This window comes from Drosophila montana, unplaced genomic scaffold (genome assembly GCF_035044405.1).
Source record: "Drosophila montana isolate Dmon_TW-CO22-7 unplaced genomic scaffold, ASM3504440v1 contig_1280_1, whole genome shotgun sequence".
Classification (NCBI taxonomy): domain Eukaryota; kingdom Metazoa; phylum Arthropoda; class Insecta; order Diptera; family Drosophilidae; genus Drosophila; species Drosophila montana.
The window spans coordinates 106,889-130,257 of NW_026996255.1; the positions used below are offsets into that span (position 1 = coordinate 106,889).

General features: G+C 40.9%; 1 protein-coding gene across 1 annotated transcript; it reads right to left on the reverse strand.

The window, feature by feature from the left end:
• Positions 1 to 243: 243 nt before the first annotated feature.
• LOC135427292 (uncharacterized) lies at positions 244 to 10,962 on the reverse strand. The gene is made up of 2 exons (XM_064680718.1): positions 9,719 to 10,962; positions 244 to 540 (listed from the first exon to the last, which is right to left on the reverse strand). The coding sequence occupies exons 1-2, from the start codon at positions 10,037 to 10,039 to the stop codon at positions 388 to 390; spliced, it is 474 nt and encodes a 157-aa protein (XP_064536788.1). The 5' UTR covers positions 10,040 to 10,962; the 3' UTR covers positions 244 to 387.
• Between the last annotated feature and the right edge of the window lie 12,407 nt (positions 10,963 to 23,369).

The following is a 23,369-nucleotide window of genomic DNA, read 5'->3' on the forward strand; positions in this document are numbered from 1 at the left end:
AACTATAAAAGCGAGAGACAAGAATTTTTAAATATATCCTAGACTATACGCAAAACATGTTTTTTTCGATAATCCGTCCCGTTTCCAAACTCATTAAAAATATAGTAAAAAGGTACATTGGTTTTATTTTGTAAGGTTATAAGCAAAAAAGGCATCCCGACTCTCAACATCATCGAAAAAAATTTATGCTGATACAGACAGAGAAACGGTCATTGACCAAAACCAATATACTCTGCTTCACTCTTAAAGAATTGTATGTATTTTATTATTAAACAGTTAATCTGTACACTTTCTTTTTTTAGTTTAAGATAATTATTACTTGGCTGTCCCCAGTTCTATCACATAAACTAAGTATATGCATAAATATTTACACAAATTATTTTATTCTTAATAGACATATATTGATTTTAGTTGCGGTTTTAGTTCTGGAGGTATCACTGGTGCAGGTTCCAGTTTTCGAGCAACTAAGCGCTTAAACCGTCCACTGAATTGTTTGCGAAATCCTCTAAATCCTAATTTTTCGTTAGCTATCAAAATCTCCTGAAACAAGAAAAGAATTATTTTGTTATTTATCTCATAATATACCTTTTACATAAATATATAAGATAATTTTCATATACAAAAAGAATTGTTCCGACATTGGTTAAGAAACGCAAAAGTTATTAAAGAAAACATGTGTTTGCAGTAGTTATCGCAATTGAAAGAATTTCTGTATAAATGCAAACACATACTTTCATACGCGTCCTTATTGAATTCTATCTACAGCATTGCAATTGCGATTGTTTTGTTTTTTATTACTGCTAAAGCAAACGAGCGCGTAGCGCGAGCTGCATTTGATGTTAGTAGAAAAAGGGTATCCCCTAGTCGGGAGCTCCCGACTAGAGCCTCTTAATTGTTTCCAGATATATTAGGAACATTCGCATAGATTGCGCAACATCTATACTGCTTGCCTTATCCCCAAATTATAAAAAATGCATTATGGAATTTGGGCAGACGACAGGTTGAATATTCTCCTAACACAGGATAACAACGTCCAAAGCATATGGCTCATTCCTGGAATGAGGTTAAAAATGCATAACTCTTATCACAGACGTATTTCTGCATGTGTCCCATACAACGCTCAATGAGAAACTTCACTGCACTGCAGCTAAAAGACTAATCTTTTATATGATATTAGACTTTTGTCATGCGCGTAAAAAGCATAAAACTTAAAAGAGCGGAGAATGGCTAAAAAATTTGTATTAACTACATAAGAGAGACTTTTCTGGTTGAAAGTCAATATCGCTTGGGCCAATAAGTCTGGAATCCCCATTCGATCAAAAGTTTGGGTAAATAGAGGACAATCATGTAAGAATCAGCTTCTCTGTCAATTGACAGTACAGAACAAGTAAAACTATTCAAAACTTTATTGGTGCTTCTAGTTCTTTAAACCTAAGAGATATACTCAAAACAGATCTCGATTTTATCGATTACTTGGAAACGGGGCAAGTTAGATCAACTTGGCAATCGGAGATGCTTCCTTCTGCCTGATACATACATTTGCATAAACCCATTGTATTACAAAGGGTATAAACCATTGTATTACAAAGGGTAATAATATTCAGTGGGCTCAGGGCACAAAAAACGTGCATACCTAGTGGTGAGATCGATAGAAATGGCGCACTAATTAAAATTCTTCAGACAAAAAGAGATTGATTTATAGATTTAAACATGAAAATATTTTGTTTGGTAGAAAATTTTTTTGGCCGCTATAGAAGCTAATGACTTGATATGCATACAAGTATATGTCAGTGTTAGAAAAAAGTAAAATTTTTTGGCAGTACCCACAGTAATATGTGAGGAGAATAGTAAAGCTAATAATTGCTGAGTTTTTTTTTTTAAAAGAGAAATTGCTTTTTGGTAAAAAAAAAATTGTTGTCAGTTTCTTCCCAAATAGCTACATAACAACATTGCCCGCGGTTGATAGGTCTGGTTTTATATGTAAGGATCATAGTGACCCTATTAGATGTCGAGTTTGTTCAACATATTTGCATAAACAAACAAGCTTTTCATAAAAGAATTTAATTTTCGAGCGATCGTTTCTATGGCAGCTGTATGATACAGGGGTTTGATCCGACTGGTTCCGACACGTAATGCCTGCAATAGGAAGATGGCACTAATGAAAAGTTTCATGACAATAGCTTCAAAACATAGAATAGTTTGCATAGAAACAGACAAAAGGATATGGCTATACTAAATTAGCTGTCAGACGCCGACTAACACCCATCGCGAGCAAAAGTCAGTTGCTAATCAATCGTGATATTATTTATTCATTTTCCCTCTTCGCTTTGATCTTCTCTTGTGCCTTTTGTGCCCACACTACACAACGAACTGTTTCTTTCGCACGTGTCTACTAGCAAAGTACCATGGTAGGCACAATCGTTTCAGTCCTCTGTCCGATAGTGTATTTATTCAGCAAAAAGAAATAATAAAAAAAAAAATAAAATAAAAAAACCTGCACAGTGCTTGAAGCGAAAAATTATTACAAAGTTTCATTACCAAAGCTCTCCAGCTCGGTGAGCTACATCGCAGTCGCAGAAAACAGCCAAAACGTTAACAGTAAAATTAACAAAAACAACAACAACCGAACTACTGATAAGACCAATTTTGCTGGCGGCGCTGACAATTGTTTCTCGTCTGGCGACTCAGTTACAAAAAAAAATCGTCTCAATCCACCTTTCCGCGTTCTACTTCCCTCTCCTCCCTCTCCACCCTCTCAAAACCCAGCCCTTCTCCCAATCCATCAAATTAATCTACAAAAATCCACAATCTCACAAGCAAATACGTACAAGTCTACATAAATAATTTCGATGAAGTAACTATCTTGATCAATAGCTAAAGTCGAGCTATTTTATGTCTTCTGGATACGCATTTACCTTACAACACTTAAAGCATAATTTGTCAGAAGCAATACTTTGGTTACTTTACCAGCTTACCGAATAATCTCAATGCTAAGCAAGGAATTGGGATCCTTGTCAAAAGACACCTGCCGCACTCCTTACTTCCGAACATAACTAGCTCAAATATCCTGCGTTTGGCTATTCAGTTAAACTTTGACCAAAAACTGACCATACTCAACAACTACTTTCCACCAGATCAATCATTTTCTGGCAACAAATTTTTTACAACAATAAATGCTTTCAATGTACCACTAATGCTGACCGGTGATATCAATTCTTGGGGTTTCGCTTGGGGCTTAAATCGCACCAACTCCAGAGGAAAACAAATAATCCGAGCAGTTTCTGCATCCAACTTATCTCTTTTTAAAAGATGTCACCGCAACGCACTTTTTCACCCATAGAACGTTCTCACATATCGACCTCACTTTTATTTCTTCCACCCTTCACCCACTTTGCAAATGGGAGGTTCGGTCTGATCTACAAGCCAGTGACAATTTCCCAATAGAGACTCAATGACTACAACAAGTCAATTTCGAAAAAAAAAACCAACTTCTTTTTAAAATACAAAATTGAATCAGCAAATTGTTTAGTTCTTTTTATGAAAAACACTCTCCAATTTCGATCAATGCAGACACCATACTCCAAGTCACCCAAAAATATCGAAAGCTTCCCGATTTGCCACCAATATTGCAATTAACAGACCAAGCCTCTGGCAAGCTTATAAGCATAACATGACCGAAGCTTATCTCATAGCCTACAAAAGATCGAATAATTTCTTCAAGCGTGCTGTTAATATGTTAACGACGCCAAAAGGGAGAGCTTTGGTACTTTCACATCCTACATTACACCTCAGTGAAAACCAATCAAATTTGGTCTGACATAACATCACTTATGGGAATCCCAGCCCCTAAAATGCATTAAGTCAAACAACAGTTTTATAACCTCTCGTTTTGATATAGCCAACGAATTTGACAAAAATTGGTCTGAGAGATAACGAACATACTCGACAAAAAAAAGTCTCCCTTGAATATGTACACTCTCCCAGGAGCCTTAGCTTGTCAGCTAGACATCTTGAATAAGACTTTACATCAGGCAAGGCAGAGCTTTTAGGGATATATAAGTGCATGTTTAGGGTAGGTCGATAAACCCATTCGTCGAAATCAGCCATTTTAGTGCTTATTCCTTACGTTCCTTACGTTCTTATTGAAGCGTCGGCGAAACCCTGTATGTCGATCGGCAAAGTGGACTCAGTAAACACACATTGTGGTATCTTTATTCTTTGCAACTGAATCAAAGTTGAAGTTGCAATGAATAATCGAAACTCTGAGGGATAGATCCATCCCAGTCTAACTTTTGCAGCCAGAGCTCTTGGAGAAGAGCTCTTAGAGAAGAGTCGATCAGACGCGGTGAAAGAATCATCTAGCTTGAATTGAAAAGTATCTTCATTCGGCAACCACGTCACGCCAAGTGTTTTGGTTGTTTTAGACTCTGAGATCGTTTGTTTGTTGCGGAGAACTTAGGAAAATTCGAAAACCATTTTGGTTAGTTCGAAACCTGCGCTTTGAAGTATTTGCGACACATCAGATTTAATCGTCTAAAGGTTCTCTACGCATGCAGCACCAGTCAGTAAATCATCGACATAAAAGTCGTGCCTGATAACGTCAGCAGCTTTAGGGTGTGATAACTCGCTCATCTTACTAAGCTTTGTTAAACACCGTTTTGCCAAAAAAGGGGCTGGCGCAGTGCCGTTAGTTACATTTCCAAAATATCTAGAAAGTGGCTCTTACATAAGTGCTATTGAGCTGCTCGGACTGTTTTGGTCACCTTCCAATGACCAAATTTTTAAGTCGATAATTGATCATGTGCGACGTCAAGGGGTGGTGGTAACGCTCGAGAGTTGGAAACGGCAGAGTATCTATGCAACAGTGTCTTATGCTTTTGTTGTCTTACATCTGGCAACAGTGTGCTCCTTCCGACGGCAATTGATGCTTAAAGAAGCCGCCTTAGCGAAATCAAACCGCTGCTGGACTGATAATGCGGCGTATGCTAAGCAATTCAGTATCGAATGGCCTTCGGAACCGCAATATAAACATTTGGGGGTCCCCTGATCGTTTCTACACCAACCACAGAACACGAAAACGAACCTCGATTATGGACGAAAATTGGGATGATTCATAGCAGAATGGTCTTGATACCTACGATTCAAGGCTGTTTCGCAATCACTCCATACTGAAATGATTGCATAATCGAGTTGCTCTTCCCATTTTTATCTGGTGATTGGGTCAACTTTGTTCGTAACGAGGTAAATGAGAATCGCGTTAGAAATCTTTTTGTCATCACCTATTGACAGGAGCGAGCCATAGATGGCGGAGACATTATCAATCATTGATCTCAATGATGCCGAAGATGGATGCGTTTTTTTTGCAGGCTAATGAGAGCCGAAATATTTTCATTCAATATTAGACATTCTTTGTCGTATAATCTCTTTAGGCTGTCTAATGCTTTCAAATAATTGTCATCGGTAACTTGAAAAGCTCTAACAGTGCCTAGAGCTTCACCAGAGAGACATGAGATCAGATGATTGCATTTGCAGGTCTTAATGACTTTATAACGGACTTTAAATGAGCTTTTGTTGTTATACAATGTTCTTCAAGCTCGGCACGATAATCATCATCTGGGTCAAAAGTTTCTACTCGAGTCGGATATTTTTAACGCTGTATCTATATGTGAGACTATCATTTCTAATCTACATTCTAATTTACTCTTTGTTATTTGATTATAAAAGCATTATGCTTTTAATGGACATATTGTGACTCTTTTTTTAATCGTCAAAACTTCCTAGAGTTGCCATATTTGACTGTAAATTCAATTAAAGAATTACATATTAACTTAAATTGAAAATCAAATTTACTATTTATAGCAACTATAACAAATTATTTTCACGCTCTATGTGACAAGAGACCTCATAAAAGTGATATGCCTGATCAATAAAGAGTATGGGAGCGAGCAGAACGAAAATAAGCGGACCCCAGCTGGTTTGCTATGTACAAGTATGTATGCGTGTACTGCACTTATATACAAACGGTTGGTCTTGGACAACTTTTTAATTTACAATGGTTGCGAGTGAAGGCAAGAGGGAGAAACGACAAAAACTAAACAATTAATTTTGACAACTAATTAAATACTCGCTCAGAAGCACTACAGATCGCTCAAATATTATATCTCTATATATAAAACTGTTTGTCCTGACTGACTGACTGACTGATTGGTGATCAACTCACAGCCCAAACCGTATGAGCTAGGAAGCTGAAATTTTCACTGTAGCTACCTTATGTGATGTAGGTGCACGTTAATACGGGGTTTCGGGAAATTCCACCCGCAAGTGTGGAAAAATCGCGAAAAACGTTTGTATGTAACTTTTTTGTTTACCATCGGATCGGCCTCAAACTTATTTTCAAAGATCTTTGTTCAAATTCATTTGAGGGGTGTTTCACACTTTTCGAAAAATACGTTCCTCCTTGGTGGAAATGGAGGTCAAAGATTTGGTGGGTGACGTTTCGCGCTCAAATTCATTTCCAGAGATCTATAAGAAAAATCATTTGATACGTTTCTCACACTTTTCGCAGAATTCAAACTTCTTCGGGGGGAATGCGATTTAAAAATTTTTTGGGCGAAGTTTTAAGTTGTGTCCGATTTGCTTCAAACTTATTTTCAAAGCTCTACATAAAAACTTAATAAATACGTATTTCAGCGATTTGGGAAATTCCACCCGCAACAGTGGTAAATTGGCGGAAAACGGTTGTATGAAATTTTTTTGTTTACCATCGGATCGGCCTCAAACTTATTTTCAAAGATCTTTGTTCAAATTCATTTGAGGGGTGTTTCACACTTTTCGAAAAATACGTTCTTCCTTGGTGGAAATGGAGGTCAAAGATTTGGTGGGTGACGTTTCGCGCTCTAATTCATTTCCAGAGATCTATAAGAAAAATCATTTGATACGTGTTTCACACTTTTCGCAGAATTCAAACTTCTTCGGGGGGAATGCGATTTAAAAATTTTTTGGGCGAAGTTTTAAGTTGTGTCTGATTTGCTTCAAACTTATTTTCAAAGCTCTACATAAGAACTTAATAAATACGTATTTCAGCGATTTGGGAAATTCCACCCGCAACAGTGGTAAATTGGCGGAAAACGGTGGTATGAAAGTTTTTTGTTTACCATCCGATCGGCCCCAAACTTATTTTGAAAGATCTTTGTTCAAATTCATTTAAGGGGTGTTTCACACTTTTCGAAAAATACGTTCTTCCTTGGTGGAAATGGAGGTCAAAGATTTGGTGGGTGACGTTTCGCGCTCAAATTCATTTCCAGAGATCTATAAGAAAAATCATTTGATACGTGTTTCACACTTTTCGCAGAATTCAAACTTCTTCGGGGGGAATGCGATTTAAAGATTTTTTGGGCGAAGTTTTAAGTTGTGTCCGATTTGCTTTAAACTTATTTTCAAAGCTCTACATAAGAACTTAATAAATACGTATTTCAGCGATTTGGGAAATTCCACCCGCAACAGTGGTAAATTGGCGGAAAACGGTTGTATCAAAGTTTTTTGTTTACCATCCGATCGGCCCCAAACTTATTTTGAAAGATCTTTGTTCAAATTCATTTAAAGGGTGTTTCACACTTTTCGAAAAAAACGTTCCTCCTTGGTGGAAATGGAGGTCAAAGATTTGGTGGGTGACGTTTCGCGCTCAAATTCATTTCAAGAGATCTATAAGAAAAATCATTTGATACGTGTTTCACACTTTTCGCAGAATTCAAACTTCTTCGGGGGGAATGCGATTTAAAGATTTTTTGGGCGAAGTTTTAAGTTGTGTCCGATTTGCTTTAAACCTATTCACAATCATGCTCAACAAGTTTACATATGTGCCAAGAATTGAAAGCATCGGCTTCATTAGCGCAACCAAACAAATTTAGTTTGGGCTTTCAATTTTCAGCACAGCATCTGTTGTTCCGGATGTTCCACTTTTCCTTGGCATTGTCCAACGATGGCAAAAGAATGGATTGAGTGCTTCCCGGCCTACGCGATTTTATTTTAATTATCAATTAACTAACTCGCGAGCCACAACTAGTTAAACTGTTAACTACTTGATTTTCTTTTCTTTTGTTTATTAACTTTTAAAAGAGTTCAACCGGGGGGCGCAATGAATAATTATATGATTTTATATAGTTCACAAACTGAATTTATTTTAAAAGAGAAAGATTCTGTGCGTTTCTTGCTGATAGGTTTCGTGTAATTCGACAACTGATTATAAACTTCTTAAGGTCAAATTAAGCTACGGTGGCGAAGCGGGGCAAATTCGACAAAGCCTTATTGTGCTTTCGCTAAACCAATTTTTGAATCAATTACTATTGAATGTGCAAATCTGCGCCAACAATAGGACATAATAGAGTTTTAATCGATATTACGCCAATAAATAAATATATATGATGTGTAGATAGTTTTAAAACTGTAAGATACTTGTTCTGTTTATGCTATTATAGCAGCCACATGTGAAATTTTGTGACAGAAGCAAGTTATCGGCCAACGGAAACAAACTCGTACTGTGCAGGTAATAGAAGGACCTACGTTAAAATGTCGAAACTCTAGCTCTTACAGGTTCTGAGATCGACGCGTTCATATATATAGATCGACTCAGAATATATATGCTTGATCAGCATCAATAGCATAGTCGCTCTAGTCAACGACAATATAAACACTAAGATGAGTAACGCCCATACATTTGTATACGACGCGAACTTTCTAGCCTGGATTTTCATCTTGCTTAAAACGACACGCCAGCCGACTGGCTTTTCGCTCTCCAATAGCCAGATGTTGATGCTGTCACGAAGCCTGCCTGCAGCACATCTGGTCGATGATGCTCCGCGTCGTTTCATTTTCGAGGTACATTGAGCGAAAGGTTGCATACTTACGAGCGACGCTAAGTGCTTTTAATCCATGATATGCACGCTATGAATAAATGATATATTACCTTAGATACTATTTCTAAATTGAAAAGACAAATTTAGAAATAATACATTTTTATCACATTGTACCATAACTATCTCATACAATAGCCCACGTATATTAACTCTACTTTTATTTTTGTACAGTGTATGCTGGCAAGAATTCGCTGTCTCAGCCAATAGCGTGCAAGATCCTATGTTTGCATGTGTGAATTATGCATGCATGAGTACGTCCATATACATATGTACAATGTGTTTTGGAATTCATCCGTGAACTGCATTCAGAATTTGGGTCAGCAGCCTTCATTTCAATGAGGGACATTTAAAAAAAATTGATTTTTTAGCAAATTAAATTTAAGTTCATGGTACATTAAAAAAAAAATGGTATTTTTTGATACACCAACGTTAAGTAAATCTGTGTAGGCCGCCATACCATTCACTTTTGGCCGTGCAATCGAAACGACCTTTAATAGAGAACTATAAGTTATCTTTAATATGTACATGCATCCAATAAAAATAAGCTATGTAGTACATATGTATGTGTTACGTACTTGTACACTTATTTTTTGAGTCATATTTGGTGATGGGTTAAACAGAATGAATAAATTTTTTAACATTCAGATATTTGTCCGTGTATATTAATATGATTATAAATTTAATATAAATTTGTATATATGTAAATCTGTCTATATAATTACACATATTACATGTACATCTGTAACGACATATGTGCATAGATATATAAAAACATATTTATTTATAGAAATATACGGTAAACGTACCTGGTTTATATGATAGATATGCGGAGCTGGCGCTTTCGGAGGAAACGTCCAATCCGGAATATCGGCCACATCTGCATGTCGAACAACTTCTGCATTGGCACCGCTAGTTCGTAAGAACGTTACATGCTGGCTGTCTTTAGCAAAAGTTTTCGCGGTCTTTGCCTCAGAAACTTCCAAATTCTTTGAAGGCTGTTGATGATCTTCATTGTCGTGGTGCTCGTTGGTTTCGATAATATTCGATTCACTATGGGGCTCATCGCGTTTGCGAAATTTACTTCTGACGAGACGCATTGTAAGTGTCCCAGTGTTACCTTTTACCATTTCAGAACCAATTTATAGAATCTCTGCAAAAGCAGCACTGCTTAAGATGATTATGTAACTTTTATGTTAAAATTCGTTTGCATTTCGAATTTCATTCCAGACTTAAATTCACAGACTGTTGATTTGCCTAAGTGGTCAAAAGTGTACTGACAGCTATAAAGTGCCACTATAGTGAAGTTCGGTTTGACTAGAATGTATATCGGTTTTTTAAACATGGGCTATAATTTTTGAGTGGTGTATGATGCTGGTCCTAATGTTGGTTATTTAGCTAGCTTTGCTGCTTTTGATATAGTTATTTATAGTATGATCATAAAATTTGTTTGTTGCAGCCTTTCGGCTGCTATAATTGCTAACTGTACGCGACAAGATAGTACATCTGGCTTAACAATTTTGTTCTGCCTATTTTATATGTATTTGCGTTTGGTTCACTTTAAAATGTTTTCAACAGAACTTTCACAATCTTTGTCAAAATATTTTGCTGGTATGTTTCTTTTTAACAGAACTTTCACAATCTTTAGTCAAAAAACTTTTGCTAGCATGCATGCCAAGCATTTCCTGTACCGATGTCTATGTGCATATATAAATGCTTTATTGAGGTGTATAAACTCATAATTAATTGCAAGATATTTGACGTCACTTTAGTTTACACAGAGCGTATGTGAAAAAAGCAAAACAATCGACTCGTATTTTATTTACCAGTCGACTCACTAATACGAGTATGAAATCTAGTTTCTCTGTTATTCGATCTTATTCTTTGGCATCCCAGGAAAACGCAAAAAATGTAAATGTACAGTTATCGTTCTGATATTCAGTTATTGGCAGCATTGTCATTATCGCCAGGATGTAAATTTTAATATATATAAGGCACAAGCGAGCACTCGAATCCCCAATAAATCTCTCACTGGCAGTGAGTCACTGCGCTTGCAACACATACATATGTACATAAAAAATTGTTGTTGCTAAACCTACATGCTGACGTCACGTTTATAACACAAAGATTCTTGTGGTTATAGGGTTCCAACATTATCATACCCATCCTATACGACATGTACGTTTCTATTGGCACTGCGTTTACATCCACATCCAAAAATCAGTGGATGTGAGTTCAAGTCCTATACAAAATTTAGGCTGTTAAGTAATAGAAACGCAGTTTCGTGAAATTAAAGCAAATTTTGGATATTCAGTTTTTGCAATAAACTTGATTATTTTGCTCTTAAAAAAGTTTTTTGATCTGTGTTAAAATAAATTGAAGAACTTATTATAACTGTTTTTGCTCATGCAGTGAAAAAGTTGTTTGTTCAGGGAGGTTAGATATGTATTGGCGCAGATCTGCGCATTTAATAATAAAATGGATACAACTTTTAAATTCAAGTTTAGGTTAGGTTTAGGGTGGAGCGAGAGCGCAATAAAGCTCAGTCACTTGATGTGGGACCGAATTCTCCCCGCTTCGCCGCCACAGCTTAATTTAAGACTTAAGAAGTTGATAGTGGTCAGTTGTCGTTTATAACAAAATCATTCAGCCCGAAGCGCATAATTTTCGAGTATTTTAGCGCCACCAATATTCATTTATATTTATATGAACTCATATAAATTTTCATGGCACCCCCAGGGGGACAGTTTTAACTCAAGTGGTTAAAGTGCAACAAGCTGTGGCTCGCGAGTTAATTAAATTAAAAAATCAAATAAACGCGTCGGCTGGGAATAATTCTCATATGATACTTCCTTGAAATATTTGTGCTATCTGTAATGCTTCTGAGCGATATATGTAGCTCAAATAAATCGCGTCGGCTGGGAATAATTCTCATTTAATACTTCCTTGAAATATTTGTGCTATCTGTTATGCTTCTGAGCGATTGTCTAATTATGTGTTAAAAATTGATTGTCATTACAATTTTATTTCGCTTAATCCTTGTCGTTTCTCCCTATTTCCTTCACTCGCAACGACTGCAAATTATACAGTTGCACACATACGTACACGTGCATAGCAAACCAGTTGACGTCCGCTTATTTTCGTACTGCTTTGTGCTAAAAAGTGGCAGTGCATTTTTTGTTGTAAACACTCGTTTGTGTGTTTCGGTCAAGAGACGCTCGCTCCTATACTCATTATTGACCAGGCATATCACTTTTATGAGGTCTCTCGTCATATAGAGCGTGCACGTTTAAGAATAATTTGATATAGTTGTTATAAAAAGTAAATTTGATTTTTAATTTAAATTAATAATTATTTAATTGAATTTAGAGTCAAGTATGGCAACTCTAGGAAGTTTTGACGATTCAAAAAAGAATCGCAATATGTCCATTAAATGCATAATGCGTTTAAATGATCCAATAATAAAGAGTAAATTAAACCAAGAATCTTCAGAGTTAGAATGTAGATTAGAAATGATGGTCTCACATTTAGATACAGCGTTTAAAATCTCTGACTCGAGTAGAAACTTTTGACCCAGATGATGATTATCGTGCCGAGCTTAAAGAACATTGTATAACAACAAAAGCTCATTTAAAGTCCGTTATATAGTCATTAAGACCTGCAAATGCAATCATCTGTTCTCATGTCTATCTGGTGAAGCTCTAGGCACTGTTAGAGCTTTTCAAGTCACCGATGACAAATATTTCAAAGCATTAGACAGCCTAAGTGATTATACGACAAAGAATGTCTAATATTCAATGAAAATATTTCTGCTCTCATTAGCCTCCGAAAAAAACGGATCCATTGAGATCAATGATTGATACTGTCTCCGCCATAATTGGCTAGCTCCTGTCAATAGGTGATGACAGAAAGATTTCTAACACGATCCTCATTCACCTCGTTTCGAACAAAGTTGACCCAATGACCAGATGAAAATGGGAGGACCAACTCGATTATGCAATCATTCCAGTATGGAGTGAAACAGCCTTGAATCGTAGGTATCAAGACAATTCTGCTAAAGAATCAGCCCAATTTTTGTCCAAGCCAGAGTCAAAGACTTTCTCCGAAAACAATAATCGAGGTTCGATTTCGTGTTCTGTGGCTAGTGAAAGAAACGATCAGGGGACCCTTAAATGTTTATATTGCGGTTCCGAAGGCCATGCGATACTGAATTGCTAAGCATAGCCGCATTATCAGTCCAGCAGCGGTTTGATTTCGCTAAGGCGACTCCTTTATGCATCAATTGCCTTCGGAAGGTGTAAACTGTTGCCAGATGTAAGGCAAACAAATGCAGAGTATGCAGTCGTTCGCACCCCTCACTGTTCCATAGATTTTTGCCGTTTCCAACACTCGAGCGTTACCACCACCGCATGACTCCGCACAGGATCAAACATCGACCACACATGCTATGCAGGCGAATATGTCTGGTAATTTTATCCGCCCAGTCAACAGCCAAGAGGCTGCAGTCTCCCTCTCGTGGAGATTGACATTTTTTATGGGGATTATTTGAAATGGCCCACTTTCCGAGACCTTTTCACAGCTGTCTATATAACCAATCCACGGTTAACTGAGGTCGAAAAACTATTTCACCTCAACTCAAAGACAGGCGGGGAAGCGAAGGCAATCGTGTCCAAGTCTCCTCTCACAAATGATTTAATTTTAGCAAATTAAATTTAAGTTCATGGTACTTAAAAAAAAGTTTGGTATTTTTTGATACACCGACGTTAAGTGAATCTGTGTAGGCCGCCATACCATTCACTTTTTGTTTCTTTTTAACAGAACTTTCACAATCTTTAGTCAAAAAACTTTTGCTAGCATGCATGCCAAGCATTTCCTGTACCGATGTCTATGTGCATATATAAATGCTTTATTGAGGTGTATAAACTCATAATTAATTGCAAGATATTTGACGTCACTTTAGTTTACACAGAGCGTATGTGAAAAAAGCAAAACAATCGACTCGTATTTTATTTACCAGTCGACTCACTAATACGAGTATGAAATCTAGTTTCTCTGTTATTCGATCTTATTCTTTGGCATCCCAGGAAAACGCAAAAAATGTAAATGTACAGTTATCGTTCTGATATTCAGTTATTGGCAACATTGTCATTATCGCCAGGATGTAAATTTTAATATATATAAGGCACAAGCGAGCACTCGAATCCCCAATAAATCTCTCACTGGCAGTGAGTCACTGCGCTTACAACACATACATATGTACATAAAAAATTGTTGTTGCTAAACCTACATGCTGACATCACGTTTAAAACACACAGTCTCCCTCTCGTGGAGATTGACATTTTTTATGGGGATTATTTGAAAAGGCCCACTTTCCGAGACCTTTTCACAGCTGTCTATATAAACAATCCACGGTTAACTGAGGTCGAAAAACTATTTCACCTCAACTCAAAGACAGGCGGGGAAGCGAAGGCAATCGTGTCCAAGTCTCCTCTCACAAATGATTGGTTCGCATCTACGTGGAGCGACTTAACTGACAGATTTGAGAACAAAAGGCTGTTAGTTAATAGTCAACTTCACGTGCTCTTTAATCTCCAGTCAGTTTCGCAGGAATAAGGAGCTGCTATTAAAGACCTACAGGTTGCTTGACAGCTCTCATCAATCCTCCTCGGCGGCACGCAATCCAACATATGCGGTTCGCTACTGGGTATTGAGACCATTTTTGGCTGGGTCCTGACTGGCCCAGTAGTTAAGTCGAATGCCGCGAGAATTTCGTCATTTTCCACAAGGATTTCACTCAGCCCCGAACTGCTTTTAGACGATATTCTCACAAAGTTCTGGGAGGTGGAAGATCTGCTAGCCAAACTGGCAAAAGAGTCAGACTCCATATACGAAAGTAACTTTACTCGCACCACCCAAAGGAATGAGACTGGCAGATACATAGTTACGTTGCCCTACAAGAATCCTGATCACATAAACTTGGAACATTCAAGGTTCATAGCACTTTTTCAGTTTCTGAGAAACGAAGGTCGTTTAATGAGAAACCCTCCTCTAAAAGAGCAGTTCGACTCCGTGATCAAGGATTACCTGGACTTGGATAAGCAACGACTCCAATAACTTCTATCTCCCTCATCACGCTATCTTCAAACCAGACAGCATCGCCACAAAGATTCGCGTTGTGTTCAACGCCTCCAGCCCTTCCTCAAATAGCAAAAGTCTGAACGATGTCCTCCACACAGGACCAGTTCTGCAATCAGATTTAACCATCCAGATCTTGAAATGGCGTTTCTTCCGGTATGTGTTCAACGCCGATATTACCAAAATTTATCGCCAAATCCGCGTTGACCCAGACCACACCCCATTCCAAAGAGTCCTCTACCAGAACAGTAAGGGTGAGCTCTGTGATTACGAGCTGAACACTGTCGCTTTTGGAGTCAACTATGCTCCCTTCCTGGCAATACGGGTCCTGCAGCAGCTGTCCACTGACGTTCGCTCACAATATCCTTTGGCGGGCGACGTCATTTCCAATTTTGTGTACGTCGACGACGTGCTTGCCGGGGCACATACTAAAATTGGTACCGTCCGAGCCATCGACGAGCTACGCACGGCTCTGGGTACTGCTGGATTTCTATTGCGCAAATGGACCTCCAACGACAAGGCTGTGCTCATCAATTTTTCAAGGGAGCATCTACTCCGAGTCGATTTCTTGGAAATTGAAGAAGCTAGCCTTGCGAAGACTCTCGGTATACGCTGGAAAGCAGACACTGACGAGTTGCTCTTCGCCCCCTCCGACATCAAAGTTAAGCAATCCTACACAAAACGTGAAGTGCTATCCCAAATCACCAAGCTGTTCGAGCCAGCGGGGTGGTTAGCTCCAGTCGTGGTCCGTGCTAAGATCTTCATGCAAGAGATCTGGCTTCATGATCTGGGTTGGGACCAATCCTTACCAAGCCAACTCCTACAAAGATAGCAAGAATTCCTCGAGAGTTATGCAACTCTCAATAAAATACGCATCCCCAGATGGGTTCAATCTTCCCCTAAGGGAAGAATTCGTCAAAGCACTTAGAGTCGTGGCATATATGTACCGTTTTATAAGGCGCTGTCAGAAACCTGAAATTCAATTTGCAAAAGACCTTAGCAGTACTGAGCTATCCGAAGTTCAAGAACGGCTAGTTGTGCATACTCAACGCATTGAGTACCCCAAAGAGTATCAGTGTTTACTCGACAAGCAACTTATTTCAAGCTTAAGCCCCATCATTAATCTCATGCCGTTCATCGATCACAATGGAGTCATGAGAGCATGTGGGCGTGTGAGAGCTTCTGAGTCTTTGCGCTATGACGAAAGACATCCAATCCTTCTTCCAAATGGAAGCTCCCTCACAAGTCTCCTCCTTCGTTTCTCGCATCGCATCTCCCTCCATGGTGGAAAACAGATAATGATGCGCATGATCCGGAGCAAGTTCTGGCTTCCCAAACTCAGGAATCTAGTTAAGGGCACGATAAATTTAGTTTAGTAGTTTATCGCACGAAGTTGCAAACCCAACTCATGGGTGATTTGCCAGTAGAACGATCCACGTTCTCCCGTCCGTTCACGCATACACGCATTATTTCGCACAATTTCGCAGGACCGTTCGACATAAAAAACTACATAGATCGAGCATGCCTAATGGATGCTTTCGCTCGATTTGTTTCTCGACGGGGGTGCCCCCAACAAATGTGTTTCGACAACGGCAAAGCGTTCGTTGGAGCTTCCAAATCCCTATCGCGTGACTTTATAGAAGCCACGAGATCGCGTGTAATTTCAACCTACAGCCATTAAAACTTGTCCTGGCGCTTCAACCCTCCAAGCGGCCGCCACATGGGTGGCTTATGGAAAGGAGTAAAGAGCTTCTGGTAATTTTATCCGCCCAGTCAACAGACAAGAGGCTGCAGTCTCCCTCTCGTGGAGATTGACATTTTTTATGGGGATTATTTGAAATGGCCCACTTTCCGAGACCTTTTCACAGCTGTCTATATAACCAATCCACGGTTAACTGAGGTCCAAAAACTATTTCACCTCAACTCAAAGACAGGCGGGGAAGCGGAGGCAATCGTGTCCAAGTCTGCTCTCACAAATGATTGTTTCGCATTTACGTGGAGCGACTTAACTGACAGATTTGAGAACAAAAGGCTGTTATTTAACAGCCAACTTCACGTGCTCTTTAATCTCCAGTCAGTTTCGCAGGAACAAGGAGCTGCTATTAAAGACCTACAGGTTGCTTGACAGCTCTAGAGCATTCCCGTATAAGTACTGTGAACTGGGATTGCCTTCTAGTTTATCTGTGCGCCTCCAAGCTACCCGAGCTTACACTTTCACTGTGGGAACAGTCGCTGCACAACAAGGTTGACATCCCGATGTGGAAAATTAACTCCTTTGAAGCCAAGGTGAGCGTTAAGGCTCAGTCTTGCAAACTTTGCTCAAAGGAGAACCATCCAGTGCGTTTGTGCCCTCGTTCGAAACCTCTGCTTTCGTTTTAGCCAATTTGGTTGGCAATTTGCCCTCGTATCAACTTCCACACAGTATTCTGAGGGACCTATCAAATATTCAATTGGCTGATCTCTCATTCCACATGAGCTCGCAGATTGACGTGCTTCTAGGAGCAGGCATTATCCCATCAATCCTCCTCGGCGGCACGCAATCCAACATATGCGGTTCGCTACTGGGTATAGAGACCATTTTTGGCTGGGTCCTGACTGGCCCAGTAGTTAAGTCGAGTGCCGCGAGAATTTCGTCATTTTCCACAAGGATTTCACTTAGCCCCGAACCACTTTTAGACGATCTTCTCACAAAGTTCTGGGAGGTGGAAGATCTGCCAGCCAAACTGGCAAAAGAGTCAGACTCCATATGCGAAAGTAACTTTACTCGCACCACCCAAAGGGATGAGACTGGCAGATACATAGCTACGTTGCCCTACAAGAATCTTGATCACATAAACTTGGGACATTCAAGGTCCATCGCACTTGTTCAGTTTCTGAAAAACGAAGGTAGTTTCCCCTAAGGCAAAGATGCACTTCCATGATTTTTGCTAAGCGTCTCAGAGCTCTTACGGAGCAGCAGTTCATCTGCTGACAGCGAAAACCAGGGCGCTTCGGTGAAGACCATCTCCCTCCCTCGCTTAGAGTTGGGTGGCGCTGTCCTGCTTGCGGAACTGTCTGTAACACTCCTACCACAACTGTCGGTCGAAAGACAGGAGCTTTTGTTGGACCGACTCAACAATAGTGCTAGCCTGGCTTAACAAGCCACCATGAAAATGGACGACTTTCGTGGCTAATAGAGTCACCAAAATTGCACAAGCCACCAACTTCGTTCCGAATGTAACCCCGCTGATTTGGGTAGCCGGGGTGTTCCATCATGCGACCTCGTGGCCAATGATCTGTGGTGGCATGGACCAGAATGGCTACAATCGCCACAGTCTCAATGGCCAAATCCTATTGAATCAGTCGATGAAACTGATGAAGAGCTACGTCCCGTGAAATGCAACTTGGCAAAGTAGCCTCCAAAATCTCACATTGTAGATCGCTTCTCCGAATTCGTCAAAGCACTTAGAGTCGTGGCATATATGTACCGTTTTATAAGGCGCTGTCAGAAACCTGAAATTCAATTTGCAAAAGACCTTAGCAGTACTGAGCTATCTTAAGTTCAAGAACGGCTAGTTGTGCATACTCAACGCATTGAGTACCCCAAAGAGTATCAGTGTTTACTCGACAAGCAACTTATTTCAAGCTTAAGCCCCATCATTAATCTCATGCCGTTCATCGATCACAATGGAGTCATGAGAGCATGTGGGCGTGTGAGAGCTTCTGAGTCTTTGCGCTATGACGAAAGACATCCAATCCTTCTTCCAAATGGAAGCTCCCTCACAAGTCTCCTCCTTCGTTTCTCGCATCGAATCTCCCTCCATGGTGGAAAACAGATAATGATGCGCATGATCCGGAGCAAGTTCTGGCTTCCCAAACTCAGGAATCTAGTTAAGGGCACGATAAATTCTTGTCGAGTATGTGTAGTTTATCGCACGAAGTTGCAAACCCAACTCATGGGTGATTTGCCAGTAGAACGATCCACGTTCTCCCGTCCGTTCACGCATACACGCATTATTTCGCACAATTTCGCAGGACCGTTCGACATAAAAAACTACATAGATCGAGCATGCCTAATGGATGCTTTCGCTCGATTTGTTTCTCGACGGGGGTGCCCCCAACAAATGTGTTCCGACAACGGCAAAGCGTTCGTTGGAGCTTCCAAATCCCTATCGCGTGACTTTATAGAAGCCACGAAATCGCGTGTAATTTCAACCTACAGCCATTAAAACTTGTCCTGGCGCTTCAACCCTCCAAGCGGCCGCCACATGGGTGGCTTATGGAAAGGAGTAAAGAGCTTCTGGTAATTTTATCCGCCCAGTCAACAGACAATAGGCTGCAGTCTCCCTCTCGTGGAGATTGACATTTTTTATGGGGATTATTTGAAATGGCCCACTTTCCGAGACCTTTTCACAGCTGTCTATATAACCAATCCACGGTTAACTGAGGTCCAAAAACTATTTCACCTCAACTCAAAGACAGGCGGGGAAGCGGAGGCAATCGTGTCCAAGTCTGCTCTCACAAATGATTGTTTCGCATTTACGTGGAGCGACTTAACTGACAGATTTGAGAACAAAAGGCTGTTATTTAACAGCCAACTTCACGTGCTCTTTAATCTCCAGTCAGTTTCGCAGGAACAAGGAGCTGCTATTAAAGACCTACAGGTTGCTTGACAGCTCTAGAGCATTCCCGTATAAGTACTGTGAACTGGGATTGCCTTCTAGTTTATCTGTGCGCCTCCAAGCTACCCGAGCTTACACTTTCACTGTGGGAACAGTCGCTGCACAACAAGGTTGACATCCCGATGTGGAAAATTAACTCCTTTGAAGCCAAGGTGAGCGTTAAGGCTCAGTCTTGCAAACTTTGCTCAAAGGAGAACCATCCAGTGCGTTTGTGCCCTCGTTCGAAACCTCTGCTTTCGTTTTAGCCAATTTGGTTGGCAATTTGCCCTCGTATCAACTTCCACACAGTATTCTGAGGGACCTATCAAATATTCAATTGGCTGATCTCTCATTCCACATGAGCTCGCAGATTGACGTGCTTCTAGGAGCAGGCATTATCCCATCAATCCTCCTCGGCGGCACGCAATCCAACATATGCGGTTCGCTACTGGGTATAGAGACCATTTTTGGCTGGGTCCTGACGGGCCCAGTAGTTAAGTCGAGTGCCGCGAGAATTTCGTCATTTTCCACAAGGATTTCACTTAGCCCCGAACCACTTTTAGACGATCTTCTCACAAAGTTCTGGGAGGTGGAAGATCTGCCAGCCAAACTGGCAAAAGAGTCAGACTCCATATGCGAAAGTAACTTTACTCGCACCACCCAAAGGGATGAGACTGGCAGATACATAGCTACGTTGCCCTACAAGAATCTTGATCACATAAACTTGGGACATTCAAGGTCCATCGCACTTGTTCAGTTTCTGAAAAACGAAGGTAGTTTAATGAGAAACCCTCCTCTGAAAGAGCAGTACGACTCCGTGATCAAGGATTACCTGGACTTGGATCATATGAAACAAGTCCCTCCTAGCAACGACTTCTATCTCCCTCATCACGCTATCTTCAAGCCAGACAGCATCGCCACAAAGATTCGCGTTGTGTTCAACGCCTCAAGCCCTTCCTCAAATAGCAAAAGTCTGAACGATGTCCTCCACACAGGACCAGTTCTGCAATCAGATCTAACCATCCAGATCTTAAAATGGCGTTTCTTCCGCTATGTGTTCAACGCCGATATTACCAAAATTTATCGCCAAATCCGCGTTGACCCAAACCACACCCCATTTCAAAGAGTCCTCTACCGGAACAGTAAGGGTGAGCTCTGTGATTACGAGCTGAACACTGTCGCTTTTGGGGTCAACTGTGCTCCCTTCCTGGCGATACGGGTCCTGCAGCAGCTGTCCACTGTTTTCCGGGGCACATACTAAAATTGGTACCGTCCGAGCCATCGACGAGCTACGCACGGCTCTGGGTACTGCTGGATTTCTATTGCGCAAATGGACCTCCAACGACAAGGCTGTGCTCATCAATCTTTCAAGAGAGCATCTACTCCGAGTCGATTTCTTGGAAATTGAAGAAGCTAGCCTTGCGAAGACTCTCGGTATACGCTGGAAAGCAGACACTGACGAGTTGCTCTTCGCCCCCTCCGACATCAAAGTTAAGCAATCCTACACAAAACGTGAGGTGCTTTCCCAAATCACCAAGCTGTTCGAGCCAGCGGGGTGGTTAGCTCCATTCGTGGTCCGTGCTAAGATCTTCATGCAAGAGATCTGGCTTCATGATCTGGGTTGGGACCAATCCTTACCAAGCCAACTCCTACAAAGATAGCAAGAATTCCTCGAGAGTTATGCAACTCTCAATAAAATACGCATCCCCAGATGGGTTCAATCTTCCCCTAAGGCAAAGATGCACTTCCATGATTTTTGCTAAGCGTCTCAGAGCGCTTACGGAGCAGCAATATACACCCGGATTGAAACTGCGCATGAAGTTTCAGTCCAGGGTCGCTCCGGTGAAGACCATCTCCCTCCCTCGTTAAGAGTTGTGTGGCGCTGTGCTGCTTGCGGAACTGTCTGCAGCACTCCTACCACAACTGTTGGTCGAAAGACAGGAGCTTTTGTTGGACCGACTCAACAATAGTGCTAGCCTGGCTTAACAAGCCACCATGCAAATGGACGACTTTCGTGGCTAATAGAGTCACCAAAATTGCACAAGCCACCAACTTCGTTCCGAATGCAACCCCGCTGATTTAGCTAGCCGGGGTGCCATGATCTGTGGTGGCATGGACCAGAATGGCTACAATCGCCACAGTCTCAATGGCCATCTCCTATTGAATCAGTCGATGAAACTGATGAAGAGCTACGTCCCGTGAAATGCAACTTGGCAAAGCTGCCTCCAAAATCTCACATTGTAGATCGCTTCTCCGAATTCGTCAAAGCACTTAGAGTCGTGGCATATATGTACCGTTTTGTAAGACGCTGTCAGAAACCTGAAATTCAATTTGCGAAAGACCTTAGCAGTACTGAGCTATCCGAAGCTCAAGAACGGCTAGTTGTGCATACTCAACGCATTGAGTACCCCAAAGAGTATCAGTGTTTACTCGACAAGCAAGTTATTTCAAGCTCAAACCCCATCATTAATCTCATGCCGTTCATCGATCACAATGGAGTCATGAGAGCATGTGGGCGTGTGAGAGCTTCTGAGTCTTTGCGCTATGACGAAAGACATCCAATCCTTCTTCCAAATGGAAGCTCCCTCACACGTCTCCTCCTTCGTTTCACGCATCGCATCTCCCTCCATGGTGGAAAACAGATAATGATGCGCATGATCCGGAGCAAGTTCTGGCTTCCCAAACTCAGGAATCTAGTTAAGGGCACGATAAACTCCTGTCGAGTATGTGTAGTTTATCGCAAGAAGTTGCAAACCCAACTCATGGGTGATTTGCCAGTAGAACGATCCACGATCTCCCGTCCGTTCACGCATACACGCATTATTTCGCACAATTTCGCAGGACCGTTCGACATAAAAAACTACATAGATCGAGCATGCCTAATGGATGCTTTCGCTCGATTTGTTTCTCGACGGGGGTGCCCCCAACAAATGTGTTCCGACAACGGCAAAGCGTTCGTTGGAGCTTCCAAATCCCTATCGCGTGACTTTATAGAAGCTACGAAATCGCGTGTAATTTCAACCTACAGCCTACAACCTACATGTGGCGGCCGCCACATGGGTGGCTTATGGGAAGAAGGAGTAAAGAGCTTCAAGACTCTCAAAGTTGACCCAATGACCAGACGAAAATGGGAGGACCAACTCGATTATGCAATCATTCCAGTATGGAGTGATTGCGAAGCAGCCTTGAATCGTAGGTATCAAGACCATTCAGCTAAAGAATTAGCCCAATTTTTGTCCAAGCCAGAGTCAAAGACTTTCTCCGAAAACAATAATCGAGGTTCGTTTTCGTGTTCTTTGGATAGTGAAAAAAACGATCAGGGGACCCTTAAATGTTTATATTGCGGTTCCGAAGGCCATGCGATACTGAATTGCTTAGCATAACCGCATTATCAGTCCAGCAGCGGTTTGATTTCGCTAAGGCGACTCCTTTATGCATCAATTGCCTTCGGAAGGTGTACCCTGTTGCCAGATGTAAGGCAAACAAATGCAGAGTATGCAGTCGTTCGCACCACTCACTGTTTCATAGATTTTTGCCGTTTCCAACACTCGAGCGTTACCACCACCGCATGACTCCGCACAGGATCAAACATCGACCACACATGCTATGCAGGCGAATATGTCTGGTAATTTTATCCGCCCAGTCAACAGACAAGAGGCTGCAGTCTCCCTCTCGTGGAGATTGA